The sequence below is a fragment of the Thunnus thynnus genome, chromosome 21 (genome assembly GCF_963924715.1).
Source record: "Thunnus thynnus chromosome 21, fThuThy2.1, whole genome shotgun sequence".
In the NCBI taxonomy this organism is placed as follows: Eukaryota; Metazoa; Chordata; class Actinopteri; order Scombriformes; family Scombridae; genus Thunnus; species Thunnus thynnus.
The window spans coordinates 20,443,843-20,466,570 of record NC_089537.1 but is presented as its reverse complement, the minus strand read 5'-3'; the positions used below and the strand labels follow the sequence as shown (position 1 = coordinate 20,466,570).

At 41.3% G+C, this 22,728-nt stretch overlaps 2 protein-coding genes across 6 annotated transcripts in view; one reads left to right on the top strand and one right to left on the bottom strand.

Annotated features, from left to right (window-relative positions):
- The window catches only part of adarb2 (adenosine deaminase RNA specific B2 (inactive)), a 376,810-nt gene that overhangs the window by 58,018 nt on the left and 296,064 nt on the right, over positions 1-22,728 (top strand). The gene's annotated exons all lie outside the window — the stretch shown is intronic.
- Positions 1,768-22,716, bottom strand: pfkpa (phosphofructokinase, platelet a). Of its 5 annotated transcripts, XM_067578793.1 has the most exons (23): positions 22,475-22,716; positions 19,638-19,711; positions 17,989-18,066; positions 17,022-17,211; positions 16,584-16,749; positions 16,096-16,140; positions 15,862-15,970; positions 15,093-15,188; positions 14,314-14,406; positions 13,664-13,789; positions 12,848-12,912; positions 12,426-12,495; positions 11,230-11,376; positions 9,965-10,035; positions 9,688-9,775; positions 8,754-8,906; positions 7,337-7,489; positions 5,886-6,050; positions 5,697-5,758; positions 5,202-5,313; positions 4,493-4,592; positions 3,464-3,569; positions 1,768-2,695 (listed from the first exon to the last, which is right to left on the bottom strand). In XM_067578793.1, the coding sequence occupies exons 1-23, from the start codon at positions 22,566-22,568 to the stop codon at positions 2,539-2,541; spliced, it is 2,520 nt and encodes an 839-aa protein (XP_067434894.1). In that variant the 5' UTR covers positions 22,569-22,716; the 3' UTR covers positions 1,768-2,538. The 5 variants fall into 5 exon arrangements, with proteins under 5 accessions (XP_067434894.1, XP_067434893.1, XP_067434892.1 ...); XM_067578792.1 differs by lacking the exons at positions 7,337-7,489; positions 15,093-15,188 and adding an exon at positions 15,516-15,611; XM_067578791.1 differs by lacking the exons at positions 8,754-8,906; positions 15,093-15,188 and adding an exon at positions 15,516-15,611.

The window sequence follows — 22,728 nt, the reverse complement described above, 5'->3', positions numbered from 1 at the left end:
CTGCTGTGCTTTTTTTCATTCTGCGGTCTCTCCAGGAATGTATCATGTACTCAATTAGTGTTTTTTTTTTTTTTTTGCATGAATTTATTTATTCATACATATTCATTCTAAATGTCATGTATGTGATTCATCTGGAGGAAGAAAAAAAAAAGCTTTTTCAATCTCAGCCAGCTAGGATTTATTAGATCTCATTGCTATTGTTATCACAATACCTTTATAGTGATTTATTTTAGCATTGCACCACTAGAAATTCCAACCACTGCGGTTCAATAGTAGTAAAATTGGACTGTATGGCAGACAGAGAATGTGCTTTTAATCTAAAAAGGTCAATGTGCACGGGCTATTTTGGAGATTCACTGCGAGCTTATAATTGGGGCCTTGTCTGAAGACAATGTAGAATTAAATGAAGACAAAGTTACTGAGCGTGTGGTGGGCCTTTGATGAGAATCAGAGAGTGAGGACCCTTCATTTGCAACCTTTAATCAGTCCGATGAGATCAGATTCCAGAAGAAAAGAAAGTGTGTGTGTGTGAGAGAGAGGTAGGGTTGTGGGGGGTGGGGGGATGAAATGGTAATTAGTATTGATTACCTATGTGCATATGACCCCACAGTCTCCCCTTGCATTCTTAAATCAACCTAAATTATTGGATTTACTAATTTCATGCTCAGAGAGAAGTAGCCAGCAACATGAAAATGCCTCCACAGTGAACCATGTGTCCATCGGGGTCTGAGGAAATTATAGCGATGGGAGACGAGGCATCTTTTTGTGCAGTGCAGAGGCGTGGGTGTGAATTAACCACACTGGTTTAAGTTAAGGATGATAATTATTCTAGGAGGGTCTGTGGGGAGTAAAGGTGATTCAGGTAGCTTTTTCTTCAAATTACATTTCACGTCACTGCACTGTCGCTAAGCAATGGCCTCAGCCGGGCCGTATATGCATGTAATTACTGGCAGTTAAGAAGGGAAAAAAGGTCCATTTAGGAAGGAAAAAGCAGCCCAATTACATGTATACACAATTAATACACCCATGGGAAATTGAAATTTTCTTTCAAACGATAAGATTAATTCCTAATTGTGGCAGCACACATAAGGCCTCACACAGCTAATCTGCTTTAGTAATAAGCCACCGTTCACTGAAATTGTCAAGAGCAGAACTGGACAGCGACTGATGGAGGGAATCCGTGTCATAGTGGACCCGATGAACCCGGACACAGAGGATGAGGCAGTGCTCTGCCGCCACCTGCTGGCTGTCAGGCAAAACATGAAATCACCAGCAGCGTCAGTGCAGAAGCATCAGAGAGGCTTTTCGTTGGATCTTGTTTGAAATAAGTGGTGGACTAGCAGAGGTGCTGTTAGGTTTTCTCTCAACTAAGAGGATGTTGCAGTATATTCAGTCCATTTTTTAGGATTTAGTGAAAAGTTAAACATATTAGAAATTATTTTTCACAATCTGAGATGGTCAGAATCTGATATACTGGAAGAACAGGATACTGTTTTCTTCTTTAGCTTTAAACTGATTAAAATTATGCAGATTTACAGTATGGAAGTTAATATTTGTTGCCTTTACAGTATGTGTTTCTCTACTCAATGCCACAAATGATGCACATGACGTAGAATATTCCCATAAGATATAATGATGAAGCCATAAAAACATGGAATAAGGTGATTTTTACAGCTTTAAAGCTACTTCAAGGGAATAACGTGGAAAAGTGGATGTCATGGGGTGAAATCAGTAAATAAATAAATAAAATCCAGCGACACTAGTCAATAGGGTACACTTCTCAAGTCTTGATTTTTATTCTGATGGAAACATTAGTCTCTTACATGTCTAACATGTTGGTGCAATATGACAGAGAGCCACTAAGTGCAGCAGTGCCTACAGTTAATAATATATCCGTGTTTACAAGCAAAAATAATAAACAATGTTAAAAAGATAAATATTAGTTTCAGTGTAAAGCACGGCACGCAGTTCTCTCGGCTCGCAGCAGTAGAACTGTATTGCATCAGTCTCACATAAATATGCTGAACCTCCCACTGGTTCTAGGCAGATACACACACTGGTTTTTTACAGCAGATACAGTGTCTATTCTGTCCACGCGCGCGGCTCTGCACTCAGAGCCTGCCTAAGCAACTGGAGACAGAGACAGTGCAATTTAAAAACAACTATGACACTAAACATCCAGGGCAACGAAGACACACAGATGCATGGCAGGACAGCTGTGTGTGTGTGTGTGTGTGTGTTTATGTGTGTGTGTGTGTGAGAGAGAGTACAGTATGTGTGTGTTGGATATTAGGAGCACTGCAGAGGCTAGATTACAGTTCATAAGTTTGTCAAGACGAAACAGAGAGGAGTGGCAGTAAAGGTGGTGACAAAGACAGAATTGAACACTTTATGTGGCCAAACAGAGACGGCTGTTCATGTTGTTATTGGAGATCTTTTACAACACATGGAGCGATGCCTCACAGACAGACCTTCAGTCTTACACACGGACTGGACTTTGCGGGCCACCGTACAACGGGGGGGGGGGGGGGGGGGCCTTCACATGGCTACTGAGGCGTCCGACTCTTTGGGCCGGATGCGTACGACGTGCTCCAGCTGACCGGAGTCAGAGACGTCGTAGCTGGTCTTGTACTTGGCGAGGATCTTCATCAGAGGACGCAGCTTCAACCACCACTGCTCCTTGGGGATCCTGTGACTGCAGACAGACGGGAAAAACCGTAGAATTATGGTTTTATGGTTATCACACAGTCACAACCAAAATGTTTCATTCTAACATGTGGCACAAATGTTTTTTAATAACTGGGGAACAGTGAAAAGCTCAGTTCCTATCTGGATACAACACTGGATCACAAGACAGAAATGACTGAATGCTAAAATAAAACTATTTTTTCATTTAAGCAATTAAAAATCAGTAAACTGCAAAACATCTGTTATAATTTCCTGAAGCCCAAGCTGATGTCTTTAAATGTCTTGTTTAAATTGATCAACAACCCAAATTTACAATCATATAAGACAAAGAATAACAGCGAATCCTCACAAGTGAGCAGCTGGATTTAGGGAATGTTTGCTATTATTGCAGAAAAATGAGCTTTTTCTTTATGTTGATCAATTAATGGTTTCAGCTCTAACATAAATATAAGAACAATTTGCATCATATTTTCACTCAGTCGTCTTGTTTTTGGCAGCACAGCAGGCTGTGAGCCAGCATTAACATGGAGAGCAGTTAGAAAAAAAAAGAATGTTAAATTGCCAGTAGGATTATTTATTTGTTTATTATTTATTTAATTATCTTAAGATTCACTGCCTGGCTTATTCTTAATGATATCATCATTATTATCTGCTGCTGTGACCCACACACAGAGATCATTCATAACGATCATAATGTGCACCGCATGAATGTGGATTACATACAGTGTTTTATGAGCAATCTTATTTAAAAATTCAAATTACACGCGATACGTACACAAAGTCTGTGTCCTCCTTGAGTTGTACAACTGGCTGGAAGACCAGAGCCCTGCGGCGCATCCCCAGCAAACAACAGCTATCCTCGGTGTTAGCGAACACTCGGCCTGCAGGAAAACAGCGTAGCAATCAGAGCTGGAAACAAGAGCTGGACTCGCTTCTGCTTGCAAACGTATAGGAGCATAGAAACAGACATCTGGCAGTGGGGTTGGGCAGGTTGTTGTGTGATAGCGTGATGATGACTTTGTCTTCTTGATGATGGTGTGTAACATTGTCTTATATGGTTCTACAGGAAGACTACGATGGAGAAAACCGTCACTACTAAAAAGCAACTCAAGCGACATGAACACACAAGGGAGTGTTGGGGCAAAGCAGGGAAAAAAGCAATGTGCGATTTATTCACTAAGACCATGCTCTAACATTTCCAATCCAACAATTTCAGTTGACTTGTGAACTGGAAGTAGTGCAGCATGGTGCCTACTGATAAATTGTCAGACTAAAAAGGTATAAGCCACGAGTGCCTGGACAGGCTGTGTGCTTCTAGGAGACATGGCAAAACAGTGGAAATGACAGGCAGGAGCTAAATATGGAGCTAAATATAAAGATGGTCATGGAGCCAGCATGAAAAAAAATAAGATTTACCTTCATCTTATGTCATCCGTGTATATGTGAAATAGACATAAAAAAACAAAGAGGAGTTTTAACTTTAAATGTAGCCTTTATACATGCAGTGTGGTTTTAAGACCACTGTTGTTCAAAAAAAGTATCACACACCACTCACAGCTTGCTAGTGTAATCTGTAAAGTACATTCAAGGAAACCGCTCGTTAAATTGTTACACTGATGGATGTAAATGATCGATAAATAATTTCCTTTTGAGAGGATAAAAAAATACATCAAAATGTCAAACAGAGTGACTCCATGACAGGTCTGGGTAAAGGTCTGCTTCACAACGGCTGCGTCTCTGTGGGGAGGGAGGGTCGACTACCACGGGTCATTTCACTGGCACAGAAGGAGAAATTTAACCCTACCTTGTCTGAACGTCTCCACCAGCTTTTTAGAAATCCATTGCATGGCCTTGGCGGAGATTTTGGTCCCGAAGTTACGGTCAAACGGAGACGGTGCACCTCCCTTTCAAAGGAATTAGAACAATAAAACAGGAGGATGATACTTACTTAATTTTTTTTTTGGTGTGTTTTCCTTCATTAGCATCATATTCTTTGATTTCATGTTATTTTTTTCACGTCTTTTTCACATTTTAAAGATGTGACTTCCATTGTTTGATCACAGTAGAGAAACAGGAAACAATGATAAAAGTAAATATTCATCAAAAGTCTAAGACACCCACCAAACTTCTTTTTTTTTTCTATTTTCCATATTTAAATATATTTATTTGTTGCAGTTGTTGAACTCAATATCTCCAAAATCTGCATTCTTTTTATTGTATTTTCTGTATCACATTACATGCTGCAGACACAAACCAATTTCCCCTTGGGGATCATCAGTGTTTTTGTTTGATCCAGTTTTATCTGTACTAATCTCAAGAGACACAAAGACAAAACACAACAAAGCCCTCCGTGTAGAATAGAGCTAAGTAATTACAAAAGTGCAGTTTCCAAATATACAAATATAGACAATAGTTTATTAAAGCCTTCTTTTGGAGGATTGTTACCACTGACGCTTCCACAGAAAAGTATACTTGTATGTGTTTAGTCTGGTATCCAGTGTGGCCGTGCCTACCTGCTGCATGTGTCCCAGCACATTCTTCCTGCAGTCAAACACCCCCTTTCCTTCTTCAGTATACAGCTGGTAGATGAAGTCTGTGGTGTAGTTTTCATTACAGTTCTCGTTCCTTTCACGTGTGATGAAACAGAACAGTTAGTTTCGCCGAGTTCACGTCTACGTCTACTGTATTATCAGCCTCTTTTCTCACTGGGTTCGTGTTTCGGTGACATCAAAACGAGAGCAGCGCTGCGAAATATCAGCTGTTGAACTGAAGACGTGTGGATCTGTTTACTATACAAGCTGATTAAAATTAAATACTGTCAGCTGGAGATACTGGATCATAAATGCTCCTTCAGATATCAGCAGCAGCAGTTTATCAGCTGTGTGTCTGGTCTGTTCTGACTCAGTTGTTTTTGGCTGAGCTGTTGGCTTTCTATCAAGGAATGTGGCCTTTAAATGCACTGTGACTGTTGGGACTAGGGGTGATTTAATAAGCAGTCGTTTGGTTACCTGAGCACCAGTCCTCTTTGAATGCTCGTCTTCATTTTCTCCGTCAAATGTTCAACATTGGCCTGTGGGGACCAAATAGTGAAAGTGAGTAATGCTGGCCAGTAGATGGCGGTGTCGAGGCTGTCTCACAATCATGCCTGAACGCCCTCTAGTGGATGAAGTGGATGTTATAAAGAGATGCTGTGTCACCTGCAGGTCTCTGATGTCAAATGGCTCCTCATAGATGTAGGCGGCGTCGGCTCCAGCAGCCAGACCTCCTACACTGGCCAGGTAGCCGCAGTAGCCCCCCATGGTCTCAATGATGAACACGCGTCTCTTTGTCCCACTGGCCGACTGCTTGATGCGGTCGCAAGTCTGACACATGCATAAACTCACTATGTCAGTATATGTTAAGTCACTAGTAGAAGAGAATTATTATTTAAGTATGTGTGTGTGTTTCAGCTGTCTCCAGTTAAATGTCTGTCATGTTAAACACATCAAAGTGTCAAGAAATCACGCAAGATTAGAAGTGTGATGATTAGAGGTCATACTGTTAAAGTAATACATTCCACATAGTAATACAACAACAAGGCCAGCATGCTTATTATTTCTCAAACTGCACAACAGTCAACTTTAAACAACTCAGGCAGATTCAGGCTAAAATGCTGCTTTCACCAGTTAGACTGGAGTCCTGTATAAGGATGAGAGAGCACATCAAACGGTAAACTTGACACACAGTATCATTTACAGTTTAAATGTAATACACATGCTTACAGTTCTATTCAATGAACAGATCTATCTTTTCTGCTTGAGCTGGAGGTAAAACTGTATTTTGAAAGTCCAATGCTGATAATCAGTGACCTATCAGGTGACTTTGATGTCAGTAAAGAGTGTACAGAGTTTCAGATGCTGCAACAGTATTAAAGGGGCATTCCAGCAATTTGGTATTGCACTTTCATAAAGTCAGAGGGCTCCCAAGAGACAGGTTAAAGAAAGAGTGATCAAAACTGAAGCAGAGGTCGAGATATGCCAACTTTTAATCACTAATATATATATATATATATATATATATATATATATATATATATATTCATAGATATGTATAATAGCTCCAAAAAATGCTGAATCCTACATTTCCCATAATGCAACTTTGATAGCATCTTTTGTTAGACCCTTCCTGCCTTCTAAATGCCTACTTCTGTCAAACCCCACAGCTTCAGTTTGTAGTGCAGACTTTCTTTTTAAAATGTAAAGAGGTTTTAAGTTGCAAGTCCAAGCCAAGATAACCCTAGATAATGACATCATCAGGGTTATTGTTTCAAGCTTTGGACAAAGGTTTTTAACAGATAGTTTGTATGTAAACTTGCTGGAGTGCCACTTAAAATTTTACAGATATCCAGTGTTAGTTAAAGTTAATCTTAGGCCTAAAAGTTAATGTTAGAAACACAGTCATAAGCTTTAAGTTAAAGTTAGGTTAAGGTCAGGGTAATGGCTACCAAAATCTACAGTGTTGCAGCTAATTCTCATGTGACTCTTTACTTAACATCTGCTTTTAAAGCCTGACAGTTTGTTGAGTATTAGCACTGAACCATCATGTCATTTTCATCCTGTTTGCAAAAAAAGCGGTCAAAGCTGTGCCGGCGGCGGTTCGACTGCCTTACCTCCACGATGGCATTGAGGGCCGTGTCTGCCCCGATACTTAGATCAGTGCCCGGTACATTGTTACTTATGGTGGCAGGCAGCATACACATCGGGATGCAAAACTCCTCATAGGTAGCGCGAGCCTCAAACAGCTGCAGCAGACACTCATACGCCTGAAGCGGCAGTATTGGGGGAAAACGCGTTAGGCCAGCCGTTGAGAGAGACACAAATCTCTCTCAGTTTGCTAGAGTGCATCCTGCCATTCCGGCTCTTTCCGTGTGATAGCAGCTATGGCTTCCCTTTGGCAGACAGGACAGGAGGAAAGAAGTGTGAAAGACGTGGAGAAGAAAATGAAGAGAATGGAAGGAGGAGAGGACAGTGAAAGAGTGGTAGACCAGTAAAGGAACGACAAGGTGAAAGGAAAGTGATGGTACAGAAAGAACAGACTGGAAGAAAGACAGACAAGAACAGACAAAGATGGAGGTAGGTAGGAAAGGTGAAAACAGAAAGGAAGAGATGGCACACAGCTCTGTGTGTTTGCGAGCGTCAGCAGCTCAATGCACTGATACTGCATTGGACCAAAACGTGAGGAGCCATCAGAAACTATATGACGGCCATGTCTGCTGTGGGAATCATATGCAGGCAGGACAAGCACCGATCGAGTCTGCACAGTCAGGAAGGGGAGGAGGAAATGAAGATGGTGGCCAAGCCAAGATTCAGGCTCAGATGCTTTTCTATTCTTTTCATATTATAATCAAGCTTTAGCCATAAAGAACATGCTGTATTATTTTTCCAATATGTTTTTGTACACTGTCAAATGTGTGTGATGTTATAAAAAGTTAGTATTTAAGCTTTTTGATCATTTCATGCAGATACACATTCTACATGAATGTATGTCGGCTGCTAGTTTGTGTTCTGTAGCGCTATGTGCGAGCTAACTACACAACAACGTCAAAACCTGCATGCTGTTAACTACTCATCTTGATGTTAGCCATGTAGGAGGACACACAAACACGCACATAGTCAGAAAGAAAGGCAGGCAGGCAGACACGACACTTGTGCACCTCACAGCATGCCTCCATGTTGTTGCTCTCTTACTTACCTGACAGGGAAGGGAGGGACGCTACTCTGTGACTTTGCTTTACATTACCCAGTCATGCCTTGTAGTACAGACATGATTTATTTGTCTGTCTGGTTGAATTTCTAATGTTTTAGTGAAGCTTTTCGTCCAGATGTGGCTGACAGATGCCGTGTTCACAGGAATATATTCCAAATCATCCACTGAGTGACTGGTAAAATGACCGAGTGAGCGATTTCTCCCTTCTTCAAACAATGTCTTGAGTGTGTGTTTGATTGCGTGCGTGTGTGTGTGTGTTTTATATTTTGTCTGTGTGCTGCTGGTATCAACTATTTCTGCTTGCCAGTCCCATCACTTACAGTAGTGATGGCGTTCAGAGCCGTGTCAGCGCCAATGCTGAGGTCTGAGCCCGGCACATTGTTGGAGACAGTGGCTGGGACCATGACCATGGGCACACAGAACTCGTCATATTTCCCGCGCGCCGTTAACAATTCCAGCAGTGACAGCAAGGCCTGCAGGGCAGAGCCAAGGGCTTTAGTGTCTGTACGGTAGGAGCTTTGGTAGGTGGGTTTGGTTGAGTGGTGCTACTTGCCACAAGGGAGGGAAAGACAAAAGTGGAGGGTGCCAAGGGGAGGAGCCAGGTCTATCACAACGGACAGCAGCGAAACAGACAGGTACAACTCCACATACACTTCACATTACATCCGTACATACACATGACACTCATTTACTTGCATACATCACAGGAAAATTAAAGCTGGTGAGCATCTAAATGGGATAGCGTGAAATGGTTGGAGAAAAGCAGGTATTCTGTTTCCAATCAAAACAAATTCAGTGATATTTTTTATATATTATCAATGTTGGTTCAATAATTTAATTGCTTAAAATCAAGAATACTTTCTATCTTATAGCATATTTAAAGCACTGAAAAATCAACAATAAACCAACTTTTTGCTACAATTCATGCTGTTTTTGGCAGAGAAATGAAGCATGATTATGTACATGACTATGTAAGGAACCATGGGAAATGGGCTGATGGAAATGATCAACATTACACTTAACTGACATTATAATTATACTTAAACATATACTTTGTCATCTTTAAATGAGCAAAAATATATCATGTCATTATTCTCATAATATGATAAATATGAAATATAACATTAGCACCACGGCCATGAACTTTCAAAAACCCAAGAGCTAATAAGCTTATGGACAAAATCAAAGATGAGAATGTAGCTTCATTAACAAAATTAGATTTAGCTTACAGAGACAAAAGAGTTTGAAACATACCTCAAATCCACCGATAACTAGCAGAGCATTTATGTTGTGCTTTCGCATCTGCTCAGCAATTTTGTCAACATGCTTGGCAGGAAGTGTTCTGAGGAAGAGATGACAAAATCATTATTTGTTAAAAAAAAAACAAAACAGAGTGGAGAAAAGCCTACAGCAGTAATGATATCTGTGTTGCTACACCAATACTGCACAATTGAAATTTGTAAAACTTTGCAGATACAAGCTTTAATGTTAAAGAAACGTATCCATCAAACACAACCAATCATGATTTTACCTTTTAGTTCCCAGCAGAGATCCACCCTGTCCCGTCCATCCTCCAACATCAGCCCATTTAATCTCCTTAATCTGAGGGAAAGACATCAGCAACACATGCAATCATGTTTTATTGAAGCACCCTGTCACATTTTGCAAAATAACAGTGAAATACTGTTTCTGTGACTTTTTTCTTCCAGTATCAATGTCTGGTTGTTGCAGTCTGAATCAAACTAAATGACAAGCTTCTAGCCTTCTTGTATGTGTATTAGCGCAGCTCTGTATTATCTGACACGTCTCCCTGAGGGCTCAGTGCAGAGACTGTTAAGACAAGAGTTAATTTTCTGGACACACTCTCTGGACATAAGGGGGAGGAAGTGGACCAGTGAAAACACAGAAGTGTGTAGCAGAAAGTCCCACAGCACTGAAGTACAGAAATCTATTACTCCCGCTGGTCTAATCTTCTTAGGGTCAGTTAGCGCAGCCTGATTTCAGTTGGCCAGGGCACACACACAGGATGTTTAACTAACCAGTGATAGTGCAGACATTTCGATGAAGATAAATGGCCGGGTTGTTCATTGTGCTGTTCTTTGAATGAGCCAGCTCTGGACTGAGGGGAATTAAGGTTTCACATGGGGGAAAAAAGGTCAGTCGAGGATATGAGAGAGGAGTGTGAAACCCGTTTTACCAGTCATGGAACAGAAAAACACACATTTCTCAGATTACACTGCAGTCAAACAGCGTGCAGGGTTTCACTTCACTAACAGACTCCATCAGACTCTCGTCTGCTTTTACCCTTCAGCCAAAACTCAAGACTCCCTCCAGAGTTAGATTGGATGAGAATCATCCTATTGACTAATTCATCATTGCACGACTGTGTTTTACCGTCTGTATACTACAGTCTGCTGCCCTCTATTGGTTTGTTATGGCACTGCATAAGCTTTGGCTGAGGAGGGCAGAGGAGGGAGAGTCAGGGTGGGAAATTGGTTTACATTAATCTGGACAGATTATCCCCCGGGTTTGCATGATTATTCTTCAGTCAGGGAGCTAACAGTCATTGTGTACTGTCTGACTCTCATCAAGCTAAGCCAATTCTATTTGAATTATCGATTAAAACATGATAGCAATACTTCCACTGCATTTTAAGCTATTAGGGATAATTATTAGATGAATAGTTTTCAATTATAACATGGAATCTCTTTACTGTGGTGACCTCCCTGGAAGATTGTGATAACATAAATGCCATGCAGTAGTACAGTACTAGTATATCAGTGCTATAGTACCCACCTGTCCTTTGTAGAATCCCTCAAACCCGTCACTGACAGCAAACATCTTGTGTCCCTCTGAAATGCCCACCCTGACGGCTGAGCGGACAGCAGCATTCATGCCTGCTGCAGGGGCACCCACATTCAACACCGCCACGTTGAAGTTGCTCTGAGGGCATAAAATACATAGCAACAAATTAAATAACATCACAAGCAAATCTGACATGAAATATGACTGGAACTGCTTCATCATCACACCAAATACAAACAGTATGTTGTAGTTGTTGGAGGACAGCTGATAAAGCTCTGCAGAATCAATCAATAAATGGTTTCTGGTCTGCCCTCAGCTACACGCTGGGTCTACAGTGGTCATTACCACAAATGCAGGGTGAGCCAAACCCTGAGGCGAGCACCACAGCATGGAGTCTGTCATGCTGCTGCTACACTTCACTGATCTTCGGTCTGAGCTGCCTCGTTTGGAGCTGCAGCAGCTCCTGGCAGGGTTGAACAAGTCATCCCTCAGTGGGGAACCAGGTGTCATTTAATATCGCTGCACAACAGACCAACACCGAGCCACCTGGGCCTCATACGAAGCCTATCGGTGTCTGTAATGATAGGCCTCACAGCAAATATAAGTAACACAGCAAGCAGGTAAAATTGTTTATTATTAACTGCTTCCCATAATTACAAGTCACCCTATTTTTCCCCACTTACCAGCAGGAAACAACTGATACCAAATCTGACCAGCATGACCAGAAGTCAACATGCTATAATGTACCTGATTCCCACAATAACAACAATAATAATCGGTTTGGCAGTTTGGCCCAATCACTCTTGTACGGAACAATTTACTCTGTGAGTGAGCCTTGTTTTGCCAAAGATACCTCTGAAAATAGCAGCAGCACATGACTGCGGTAGCTGAGTCAGTGTCTGTAGGCAGATACTTAGGACAGAGCAATAAAATATTAAACATCTCAGTGGCTTTGGGAGGCTAATTCAGGTCCTCTCTAAAACCGTCCTGCATTCCAGATTTGTTGGAAATCGCTACTGTATGTGTAAAAAAAACAAACATCTCTGCTTTGGGTCTGTGGTGTGTGTGTGTGTGTGTGTGTGTGTGTGTGTGTGTATGTTTGTATGTTTTGGGTGTGTTTTAGTTGACAAAGCTGCCTTCACTGTCAAAGTTCGAGAGGTATGTCAACATGCTGTGAGGTGACTTACGGTTGGCAGTTCGGACTCTGGTTTACGATGAGCCAACAGTTTGTACGTCTTCAGGTTGTTTTCAAAACTCCTGTGATGAAACATTGAGGACAGTCAGTACATTCAAACAAATATATGGCACATATTTTTATATGGTACATGAAAACACACCACATAGAGTCAAAAATTAAGGGGTTGCATGTTAAAATTTTTTTTTAAAAAGCTCCACAATTTATTAATTATATACAAAGTAATAATTCTGTCTCACTTTTATTCATTCAGAATGATTGTTGACTGTAGCCTGAGTATAAATAAACCTGGTGGTGTTCTAAACTAGCACTGTGATCCACTTTCCCTACTACACCTGTCTACAGGAAGCAACGTCAAACTTCTGCCATGTCTTTGGTATATTGGATTTGGTCCCAGCGGGCCGTCAGTCATACCTGCCCCGGAGCTTAACTGCCTCCTCAAACCTTTTCTCGTCCATGGCCTTCTGGACCTCTTGAGTCTGAGGAAAAGAGTGGCGTGTTTGAATTCAATATCATTTCATTCACTGTTATTTCCTCAGTGTAGAAAAGCAGCAGCGAGTTGTTTAATTTATATCAGGTAAGATCTGCAGGTGTTCATCTTTGACGTGTCTATTATGAGAGTAACAACTGCTGCATGTTCAAAGTCTAAATATCACAGAGAACAATACAATAGTAAACATGACAAAATCTGGATCAGGCCAAAAAATAACTGATAAGTGATTAGTTTTGACCTGTAATAATAATCGCCTGTCCTCTTTGAACCACTTTACAAATACTGAAAATATCAGAAAACTATCAAACTCCAACCAGCATACAGAGAGTGCAACAACAAAGCTGCTTTGTGTGTTTCCATGGAAATGAATGGCTATTACATCACCATCCTGCAGGCAGTCATCGCCAACCCTGCTGCCAAATGCTTCAGATAATCATTAACCAGACACAACTGCCTCTCAAACAATACGACTCTCATGTGAACATTAGTGCCACTCCAGGCCCAATGGGCTGCACTGTTTGTCATCACCACTTAAGCTCCTCCGACACGTTCACATTGACTCTGTGTCATTTCTGAGCGTTTGTGTTGGCATACTCTTTGCAGTTTCTCTCTCCTCAGCCTCTATACATTTGTAAATATCTGCGTGCGTGTGTGTGTGTATGTGTGTTTGCATGTGTGTGTTATCTGTGTGACTATGTGGCAGTCTTGGCCTGTTTCCAGCCCAGTCCAGTACCTACCATCTGTACACACTCCATCAGAGGCAGGCGCACCGATTGGTTTCCGCACAGAGAGACCACACAAGCTGGGGTGTTGGCTGTGGTCTCCAGCAGTGCCAAGACGGCCTCCACACCCATACGACTGGCCTGTATAAACACACGTACACACACATAGATAACACTGAGTCATCATCGCTATCACAACCTCATTTGTTTCTCCTGTATACTCCTTATCTATTTACCAACACATTTTCACACTAGGGCCAAGATTTGGCTTTTTCAATAGACTTAACTCTCCTCTGCTTCAGGTTTGTTTGGTTTGTAGCAAACACAGAGAGATTCTTTCTCACTGTTTTTGATGCAGTGCTTCACGTGCTGAACTGTAATCTGTTAATTGGCTTAACGTAAAACTGGAGCCACTTCTCCTCAGACACACACGGGATTACACAGGAAATGCTCTAGACAACTGGACAACGCCTACCATATACCTAAATAGAGTTCAACACAAATGTTAACATTAGGTTAAATGTGTGAACATGTATATTATAAATGCTACAATGAGTAAAAGGTTGAGCGTGTAAACTGTAAGGACAGACAATGTTCCGACTTCTGAAATCAGTCTACATCCAGTTCAACTGTATTGTTGCATTTAACTGAAGTGTAGGACATACCAGGATGCGGTCAAAAGCAGAAGGGGTCCCTCCTCTCTGCACGTGACCCAGGATTGTCACCCGTGTGTCGAAACCCAAGCATTTAACAACAAGCTGAAAGGATGAAATGTACAAGTCTTAGCAGACATGACATTGTAACTACCGTATTCTCAATATAAAAACAGTAAAAAAAAAAAAATCACACATTTAACTGTAAAATGACTGATGCAAACATACATGACCACATGTACAGAACACAATAGAAAAGCTGAAGAGAAGGGGAAACAGCAAAGCACAAGCAAGCCATTCTAATTTTTCATGTCATGTTAAGCGGGGAGCTCTTAGCTTATACTGAACATCACAGAAGATCCCAAGCAGGAGGTGCTGAATTAAACAGATACTCAGGTACTGTACAAGAAAAAACAAAAAGCTTCACATTTGCTTTTCAATCAAGAACAGTAAGTGCAGGGTCATGACATACTCTGATTAACTCCATGAGCAAATTTGCTGTGAGAAAGTGAAACATAAAATATATTCCATAGAAATATAGATAAGGTAGTTGTGTATAAATGGGATTTGATGGTTTAGTGGGGGGGGGGGTATCTGGTCTTAAAGCAGTAGTAGTAGTAGTAGTAGTTTTGGTGGTGAAAGCGGCCTTACCAATCTATAGAGTGTGTCTGATAGAGCATTCCAGAAATACAGCAACAGAGTCAAAGCCACACCAGGGCAGCAGTACAGTAGTAGAGGTCATAAAGTCGAAGCTGGAGCTCAAACAGTTGAACTTGCCACACTTTACTCACATTCTTAATAAAGTCAGTGGTAATGGGTTTGTTGTTACGATCAATCGCCCCTTCGGCTACAATTATGATATTCAGCCTTTTCATCCCTGCTCGGTTCTACAAGGAGGGGTGGTGGGAGAAAAAGCATGACAGAAAAACTGAGACTGTGGCTGTGACGTGGGCTTTCAGAAGCACAGGGGCCGGACGGTGAGGACAGCTCGGGAGCCCAGAACTTTAAGAGTCTTTCATTAAGGAAGCGGAAGTGTCATTACAGTTTTGAAATCAGCAATATCCTGCCTACTTTGTGGCTTTTCATCACTGTATTATGATGCCAGTTGTCATGGCAAATATGCTTAAAAAAAAAACTTTGGCTCAGAAGACTGACTTCCACCAGTCGGGCCTCCATGCTTCTGGCTTCCCCTTTCTTTGCACTCAGGTACTCACATCCTTGACAATACTAGAGGTTATAGGCTTCCCATGCCTGTCAATGGCTCCCTCTGCAACTATGATTATGTTCAGCCTTGTGCCCCTGGAACGGGTCTGAATCATAGAACAATAGCACGTTTCCAAAGCAGATAAAACACAGTAAAACATCAGATGACTGACAGTTGAAAAAAAACATCTTCACATTAATCCTCTCTGATAAAAAAAAAAAGTCAGGATTCTCTCCGTATAGAAACACAGAAAAGTTGTGCAGAACACGATATGACTGGGAAACATTATACAGCATAGAGGCTGGTTCAATATGGTTCACTGGGTTTACTGTGGGGAACAAATAAGATTGTGTTACCGCAGACAGTTTTTGACACATCTTATCCTCCCAGCCGTCCTCTGGGGGCATCTCGGGGATCAAAACCCAGTCTGCCCCGCAAGCCAGGGCGCTAACCAAGGCCAGGTAGCTAGGATAATACACACAGACAGAACACTGTGTATATAAACAGAGGTGATAACAGTTCCTGCGTCTGCTGTCTGAATTGTTTGTGGATCCACTATTAAGTTTATCAAACGCATTATCAAATCTTACCCGCAGTGTCTGCCCATGACCTCCAACACAAATGTCCTCTGGTGGCTGAAAGATAAGAAGAGAAAATGTGACATGGCAGTGCATTTTAGTAATACAGCACTCAAGTGATGTAGGCCAGAGCAGACGTTTGAAAGATGATGCTGAAAGGAGCTGAAAACATGGCGATGCGGTTGGTCTGCACTATGAAGCCAGCGTATTCCTCTGCAATATCATTACTGTGTTACATAATCAACATTTCCATTTGCTCATTTGAGCTCAATGCTGCAGTCAGACATTAATATGTTTATATTTCTCAAATAAACTGACATTTTCAGTGTTGTATGACTTTAAATAAACATACATTTTTCACAGATAAGCATGTTTATTCTGCTGTTTTCATGCTAAAACAATGGGATGCTCTGTCATAGTAAATACAAAGTATTAGTTTAAGACTTGCATCATTCATCCTTTATTTGGCACTTCAGGATGGACTTCCAGCATCTCCTCACCTCTGTGCGGTTGTCATAATTGCGTCCACCACCTCGATGATTCTGTGCAAAGCAGAGTCAGTACCGATTGTCATGTCAGTTCCGCAGAAGTCGTTATCGATGGAGCCAACCATCCCGACGATGTGAAGGGCCGAGTACTTCTGAACAGCATCGGCTTCAATCAGACCTGAAAGGATCAGATTGTCAGTGCATCTTCTGTGTTTTCCAGGGTATTTCTACAGTAATTCAGGCAGGCTACGCTTGCAGCTTGATGTTGTAATAGAGCAGGACAAGCAGCACTTCTATGAGTCATGGAAACTGCTGAGCTAAGGGAAAATCCTCAACAGTTCTTCACTGTAAGAGACAGATGGTAAAATGCTGTTTAGCAACTCCACTTCAAGTGTGGAAAAGGCAGAGCATCTGGGTTTATTTCCACTCGTATAAGAGCACATCAACTACCTTGTTCCACCAGCTCCCCCAACAGCCCGCTCCATTCCTCCCTGAAGAGGTTGGCTCCTGTCAGGCTGCCATCTCCACCAATCACACACAAGTTTGTGATGCCATGCTGCACCAGGTTGTGAGCGGCCTTCAGGCGTCCCTCATGAGTGCGAAACTCTTTGCAGCGGGCGCTGCCAATAACAGTCCCACCCTAATGAGGACAGGGCAAATTTACAGTGTGAAAATTTCTACAGCTTAAGTCAGACTCTTTTTCTTTTGACTACATAATTGAATTGTTTATTGCACGTCACATTTCATTTTTGCTCATTACCTTCATATATTTCATACACTTCATTTCTTTGTCCACAGCACAGTCCATATTTCCTTTTGTACAGTCAATATTTCATATCATCCCATTTCAAAACTATTACTATTCCATTCTGTAAATAGATTTTAAATGTTTAATTAATTTTCATATTTGTTGGTTTATTTCATGATATATATTACCTTACTTTTGTTCTATTTTTACTCCTCTGTGTTGTGTTTGTGCGAGGAAACGCCAAGACACATTCTTCGTATGCTGCATACTTGGCAATAAAACAGATTCTGTTCTGATCTCAAGTTAAGTTCTAACTCAGTTATGTGTTCTTGGTGCAGTATGAGGTTCAGCGTCTTGCATACAATACACACAGCTGCTGCTGCTGCTGCTGGGATGATGATGATGATTAGACGATGACCTGTCTAACCACAAAAACAGCCTTATCTTTTACTACATGACTTGCATGTTCTTTCTTTTATGGCAAGCTCTCTGTTAACCAATACTAACCTTCTTGATGTCTGCTGTTTCCGTTTGTAAACTATGATAATAATTGTATCTTTATTCTATAAAGTTTAACAGTCAAACAGAAATCTACAGACGAGAGAGCAACCATTTCTAGCACCCAGTAGTAAATGCATTAAATGTATTCTGCCAGTGGTAATTACTCACCACTTGTAGCATGCTGGAGACACTTTCCCATGAGGCTTCTCTTATGTTCTCCCCACCGTCCACCATACCCTGATATCCCTGATAAACAAATAAAAAAACAAGAATCAGATTTTTAGTAAATCAACACCAGAACTTTCCAAACATCAAACACTTGGATTGATGTTCAACTGCATCAGCAGGTCATCATCGCTGAAATAAATATATTAAGCTAATCAACACCACAGTACATTACAAACATGACTGTGATATGATTGGTGCTAAATACATCCATTCTCATATAGTGTCCTGCATACAGTGTGTTCGAGCATACACACTCAGAACACTGTGGTACCTGAGTGGGAGGAGAGTTTCATACAGGACATCTGCTAAGGCCTCAAGTCAGTTATGTAACAACAACACTCAGCGAGTAGGACCACCGCACACACAGATGTGCTGGGATCAGCACAGGATGAGCAAGCAGAGCACGGCCTCTGCCAAAGCTCCCATAACATCTGCTACATGAGAACATACAGCCAAGTGTGCAGACAGCCCTTATTGAAGTACTAACATTAATTTTGCACATTTGTCACTGATGCCAACGCTTCTTATATCTATGCTGTGCTCACAGATAAATAAGATTTAAGCAATTCTATGTTTTACTTTGAACATGTTGTGCATGAAAGGTATGAAACATGGTGGATAAAGCACATGTTTGAGTTATTATGGAAGCACCGATCCCACTTTTCCATCCTGATTCCAGCACCCTAACTTATGATCTGCCAGCGCCAAGAACTAATCCGATTCTAGTGCTCTCTTTTTCCTAAATGTATCATCATCTGTATACCTAACTGGGATTCATTGAAATCATCTTTATATAAGTTAAATGTAGGCAGAGATTGTTGTGGCACTAAAAAGTCTGCAGCCCATCATGACTAAGTAACTGTAACTGAACCACAGAATTTTTACAAAAACATTGACAAAGTGCATTTACTGAGGACCCATCACTTCATAGCTAACACCCAATCCACTTAATAAGGTCAGTATTTGACCCAGCATCTTGTATTGATGCATCACTATGAGTGATTACTGTAGAGATGATTTGGCTAAAAGGAGTGTTTTCTGACTTCAGGCCCACTATAGTAAGTAAAAAAACTGCAAACTACAGCAGGGAAGAGTACATTTTAATCCTACATTAAAGGATAAGGCTGCCGATTTTCTAGATTGTTCTTATTGTGAACAAATTTCCTGTGCAGACTTTGTGCTGAAGTTCTTTGAGAAAAGTATAATGTAGTACAAGGAATCTCTTCTCTGTAAACTCTGTAAAAAAACCACGCACCTGCGCAGTGGCGTCTACCACACAAGGAACTTCTCTCCTGAGGCTGCAATCACTCTTATTAGTCATTGGAGCCATTTCTAAACAAACTACCATAACCGCAGTGTCCAGAGGGAAGGAACATGTTGCCGAGCGCAAAAGTGTGACTCACTGATGTGTTTTTAAGTTTCTGGACAACAGTGGAGGCACAGAGGAATAAAATATATATCAGGCTTTGGATACACACACAATAGTTAGTAGGATCAATTCAACTTTGTTGACAATAAGAAAAACATACTGTCAAAAATCGCCAGCCAAATACTTCAGGCCACATTGAGAGGCTGGTGGTAAGACTCACCTCATGAATGAAATAAACTTTTGCTCCCACATACAACCCCATTCGAACCACAGCACGTACTGCAGCATTCATCCCTGGAAAAAAAAACACAAAAGATTTAGCTAGAGTAAAAAAACTTGAGAAAAGACTGTAAAATTCTGCATAATTTCAATAAAGCGTGCTGTGATGAGCAGGGTTAATAAATCAGCTGTAGAGAGGAAGAACACATGGAATTTCCACTGCCGCAAATCATTGTAAAATCTTGATTTGCACGTCTATTCCAAAGTTCAGGCATGGATATCTATTTCATAAGAACTTTAGCTATAAAACTTTAATATTTATGTGGCACAACATGTATATGTGTGTGTGATTCAGCGCAAGCTATCTGCGTTTATGGTGTCTATCTTCATCTGGGGCCACGTTTTTTTTTCTCACCACAGCACACTGCCATTTTTGGTCAAAAGGTTTCTCTGCTCCTCCTACAGCCTCTCACTTACTCTGTGGTTAGTCTAAGAGAACTCACTATCCAAAAAGACATTTCTCTGTGACTTGAATGTCAATAGCGGGTTAGCTTACACACTGACAGCGATGATAACAGACAGTGCTTTACCCACAACAGGCTGATAGGAACTTGGCTGAGTGGGGGAAGATATAAACAATAGAAGAAAGGACTGAATTTCCTCTCTCTGCACAAACTGGCAAACACTACAAGTCTAATGGCAGCCAAGCATTGCCGTTACTAAGCAACACAAAGGTTTAGGCCACTGGGGCAGCAGAGAAGATGGTAATGAAAGGAAGAGAGAAATCCGAGGACAGTGAAAACTTCAAAGGTAAACTATACTGGGAGGTAAAACCCCTTCAGATATAAGTCTGTTTCCAGTGTGACTTGAAAGCACCAATAACCACCAGAAAGAGATCAAATGTTCACCATACATTACATACATATAACAGCCCACTGTCTGGTTATGTAACTATGTTCAAAAGAACAGCCTGGTTTAATCACATTCAGGGATGACAGAGGAATCCGAGACTGAATTAAAAAATAATCAAGGACATGTATCCTTCATTTTTCTTGTAGAGGTTTAGAAGTCTTTATCAAAGTCGCCTATCATTAATTTTGACCTTCTCATTCTGCATGCCTGACACTTTGTTCTGCAGAGTGAGTGAAAGGACTAAGCCAAGGCTACACAATGCCCTCTGACATCGATGTTCAGCTCCTGTCATGCATGCCACAGCCTCAATGGCTGAAGTTTGCTCAGGGGCCAACTAAATGCTTTTATTGTGTGTGTGTGTGTGTGTGTGTGTGTGTGTGTGTGTGTTGGGGCTCTAGCGGTGAATTCTCTCTCTAAAACCAAAGATTGATTAATTTCTCCTGAGCAGAGGAGAACTATGGGTAACTTGGCCAGCGATCAACATGCAGAAACTGTAGTGCTGCTTCTTGTTGACAGAGAAGAGCAGGAAGTAAAGAATGTAAGCTAAACATTTACAGGTTGACTTGTGATGTGACTGGTACATGAACTACACCATTCTCTGCACTAACACAGCCCAATTAGACTCTATGATATTTCTTGTATTTACATGTATTCATTTGGCAGACGCTTGTGCCCAAAGCAACATGCAAAAAAACCACAATCCAAGCCACAGTAGATGAAAGAGGAGCCCAACGTACTTGACCTGGGAAGTGAAACAGGGTCTCCCATGTTTAAACAGATATGCCATTGTTAAAGGTTATAAATAAAAAGGTTTACCAGTATCATAACTGGTGCCACAAAGGCTGATATACAACACATCATTGCTTTTTTACTAAAGAGTAACCAGTCATGATGGAATTAATGAAGCTTGTGTGATTACATAATGATTGTATGATTAACCAGAAACCAGAAACCACCATTCAAACCACCATTTTGAAACCACCATTCAAAAATAAATTAAGTATTAACTCTTCAATGTTTCAATATGTAACAATAATATAAAACCCTTGTGTGATTTGCTTAATAGTCAGTTGGTCTAGTGAAATCGTATTATCATGAAAACATCTCAAAATTCCTCATGTAATAACTGCCTTAGATATGATCAGGGCTGGGTTTGAAAAGCCATATTGATATTCTCTTTGCTAAACTATTAGTACTTATAAGCTCTTAACATGTACAGCGCTTTACATCGCAGCAGGTGTGTAAAAAGACATGTTTGAGTCAAACTGAGCACATGATCAGGGTTTCCCCTGTGACGCAGTGGATGTATGCAGTTCATCACGTACACAGGATACAGACATACCACCACACTACCCACGCTATGGCTGCTAACGTGATCTCAAAATCCTCTCAGTGAAAATGCTAATGTCACGAATGCTATTTTACAGCTTCTATCTTCCTTGTCGACGCCTTTTTGTCGCTGGGCTTATCTAATGTTACACGTAGACCAGAACAACCCGCATTGCAGTGGCCTGTAAGTGAGTCATAGAGATAGTTAATTTAGTGCTGACACAAACTAGTCAGTCATGATGCACTAATAATTTCTGTCTCGTGAGTAGCAACACGCGGGATGTCTCGACCTTGGCAGCCCTGCTGTCATCTGCACAGCGACAACAAAGCCACCAAATCAGCGACGGAGGATGCTGCTGTTAGCGGGTTAGCAGGATATACGTATGTCATGTTAGCAGGCTAACTGGCTTCCTGAACCAATTGAAAGAAACTTCATTGCTGTACTGTTGTGTATTTAGCCGCTGCGCAATGCTTCATGTCCACACAAATGAAAGCCTAGTCACTTCAGTAAGAGTACAGCATCATTCTCGCCCTCTGCGGGCCTGTCCACACTGATACACTGATACATATCTGACAAACTGTCCCTCCACTCTTTACCTTGAGCATCCCCTCCACTCGTCAGCACTGCGATGGCTTTCCCCGCTCCCGACAGGTTCTCAAAGAAAATCTTCTTGCTGTCTGGCTGCGCCATTTTCACAGCGTTTCAGTATATATATCCCAGTCCACTTCGATAAAATAGGACGGCAGGCCCGCGACTGTATAAAATTGTGCTAAAAGTGATGAAGGGCAACTGTCGTCAGCCTCCTCTATGCCCGCTGTGCTCTCCTCTGTTCCGCATCTATCCGACGATT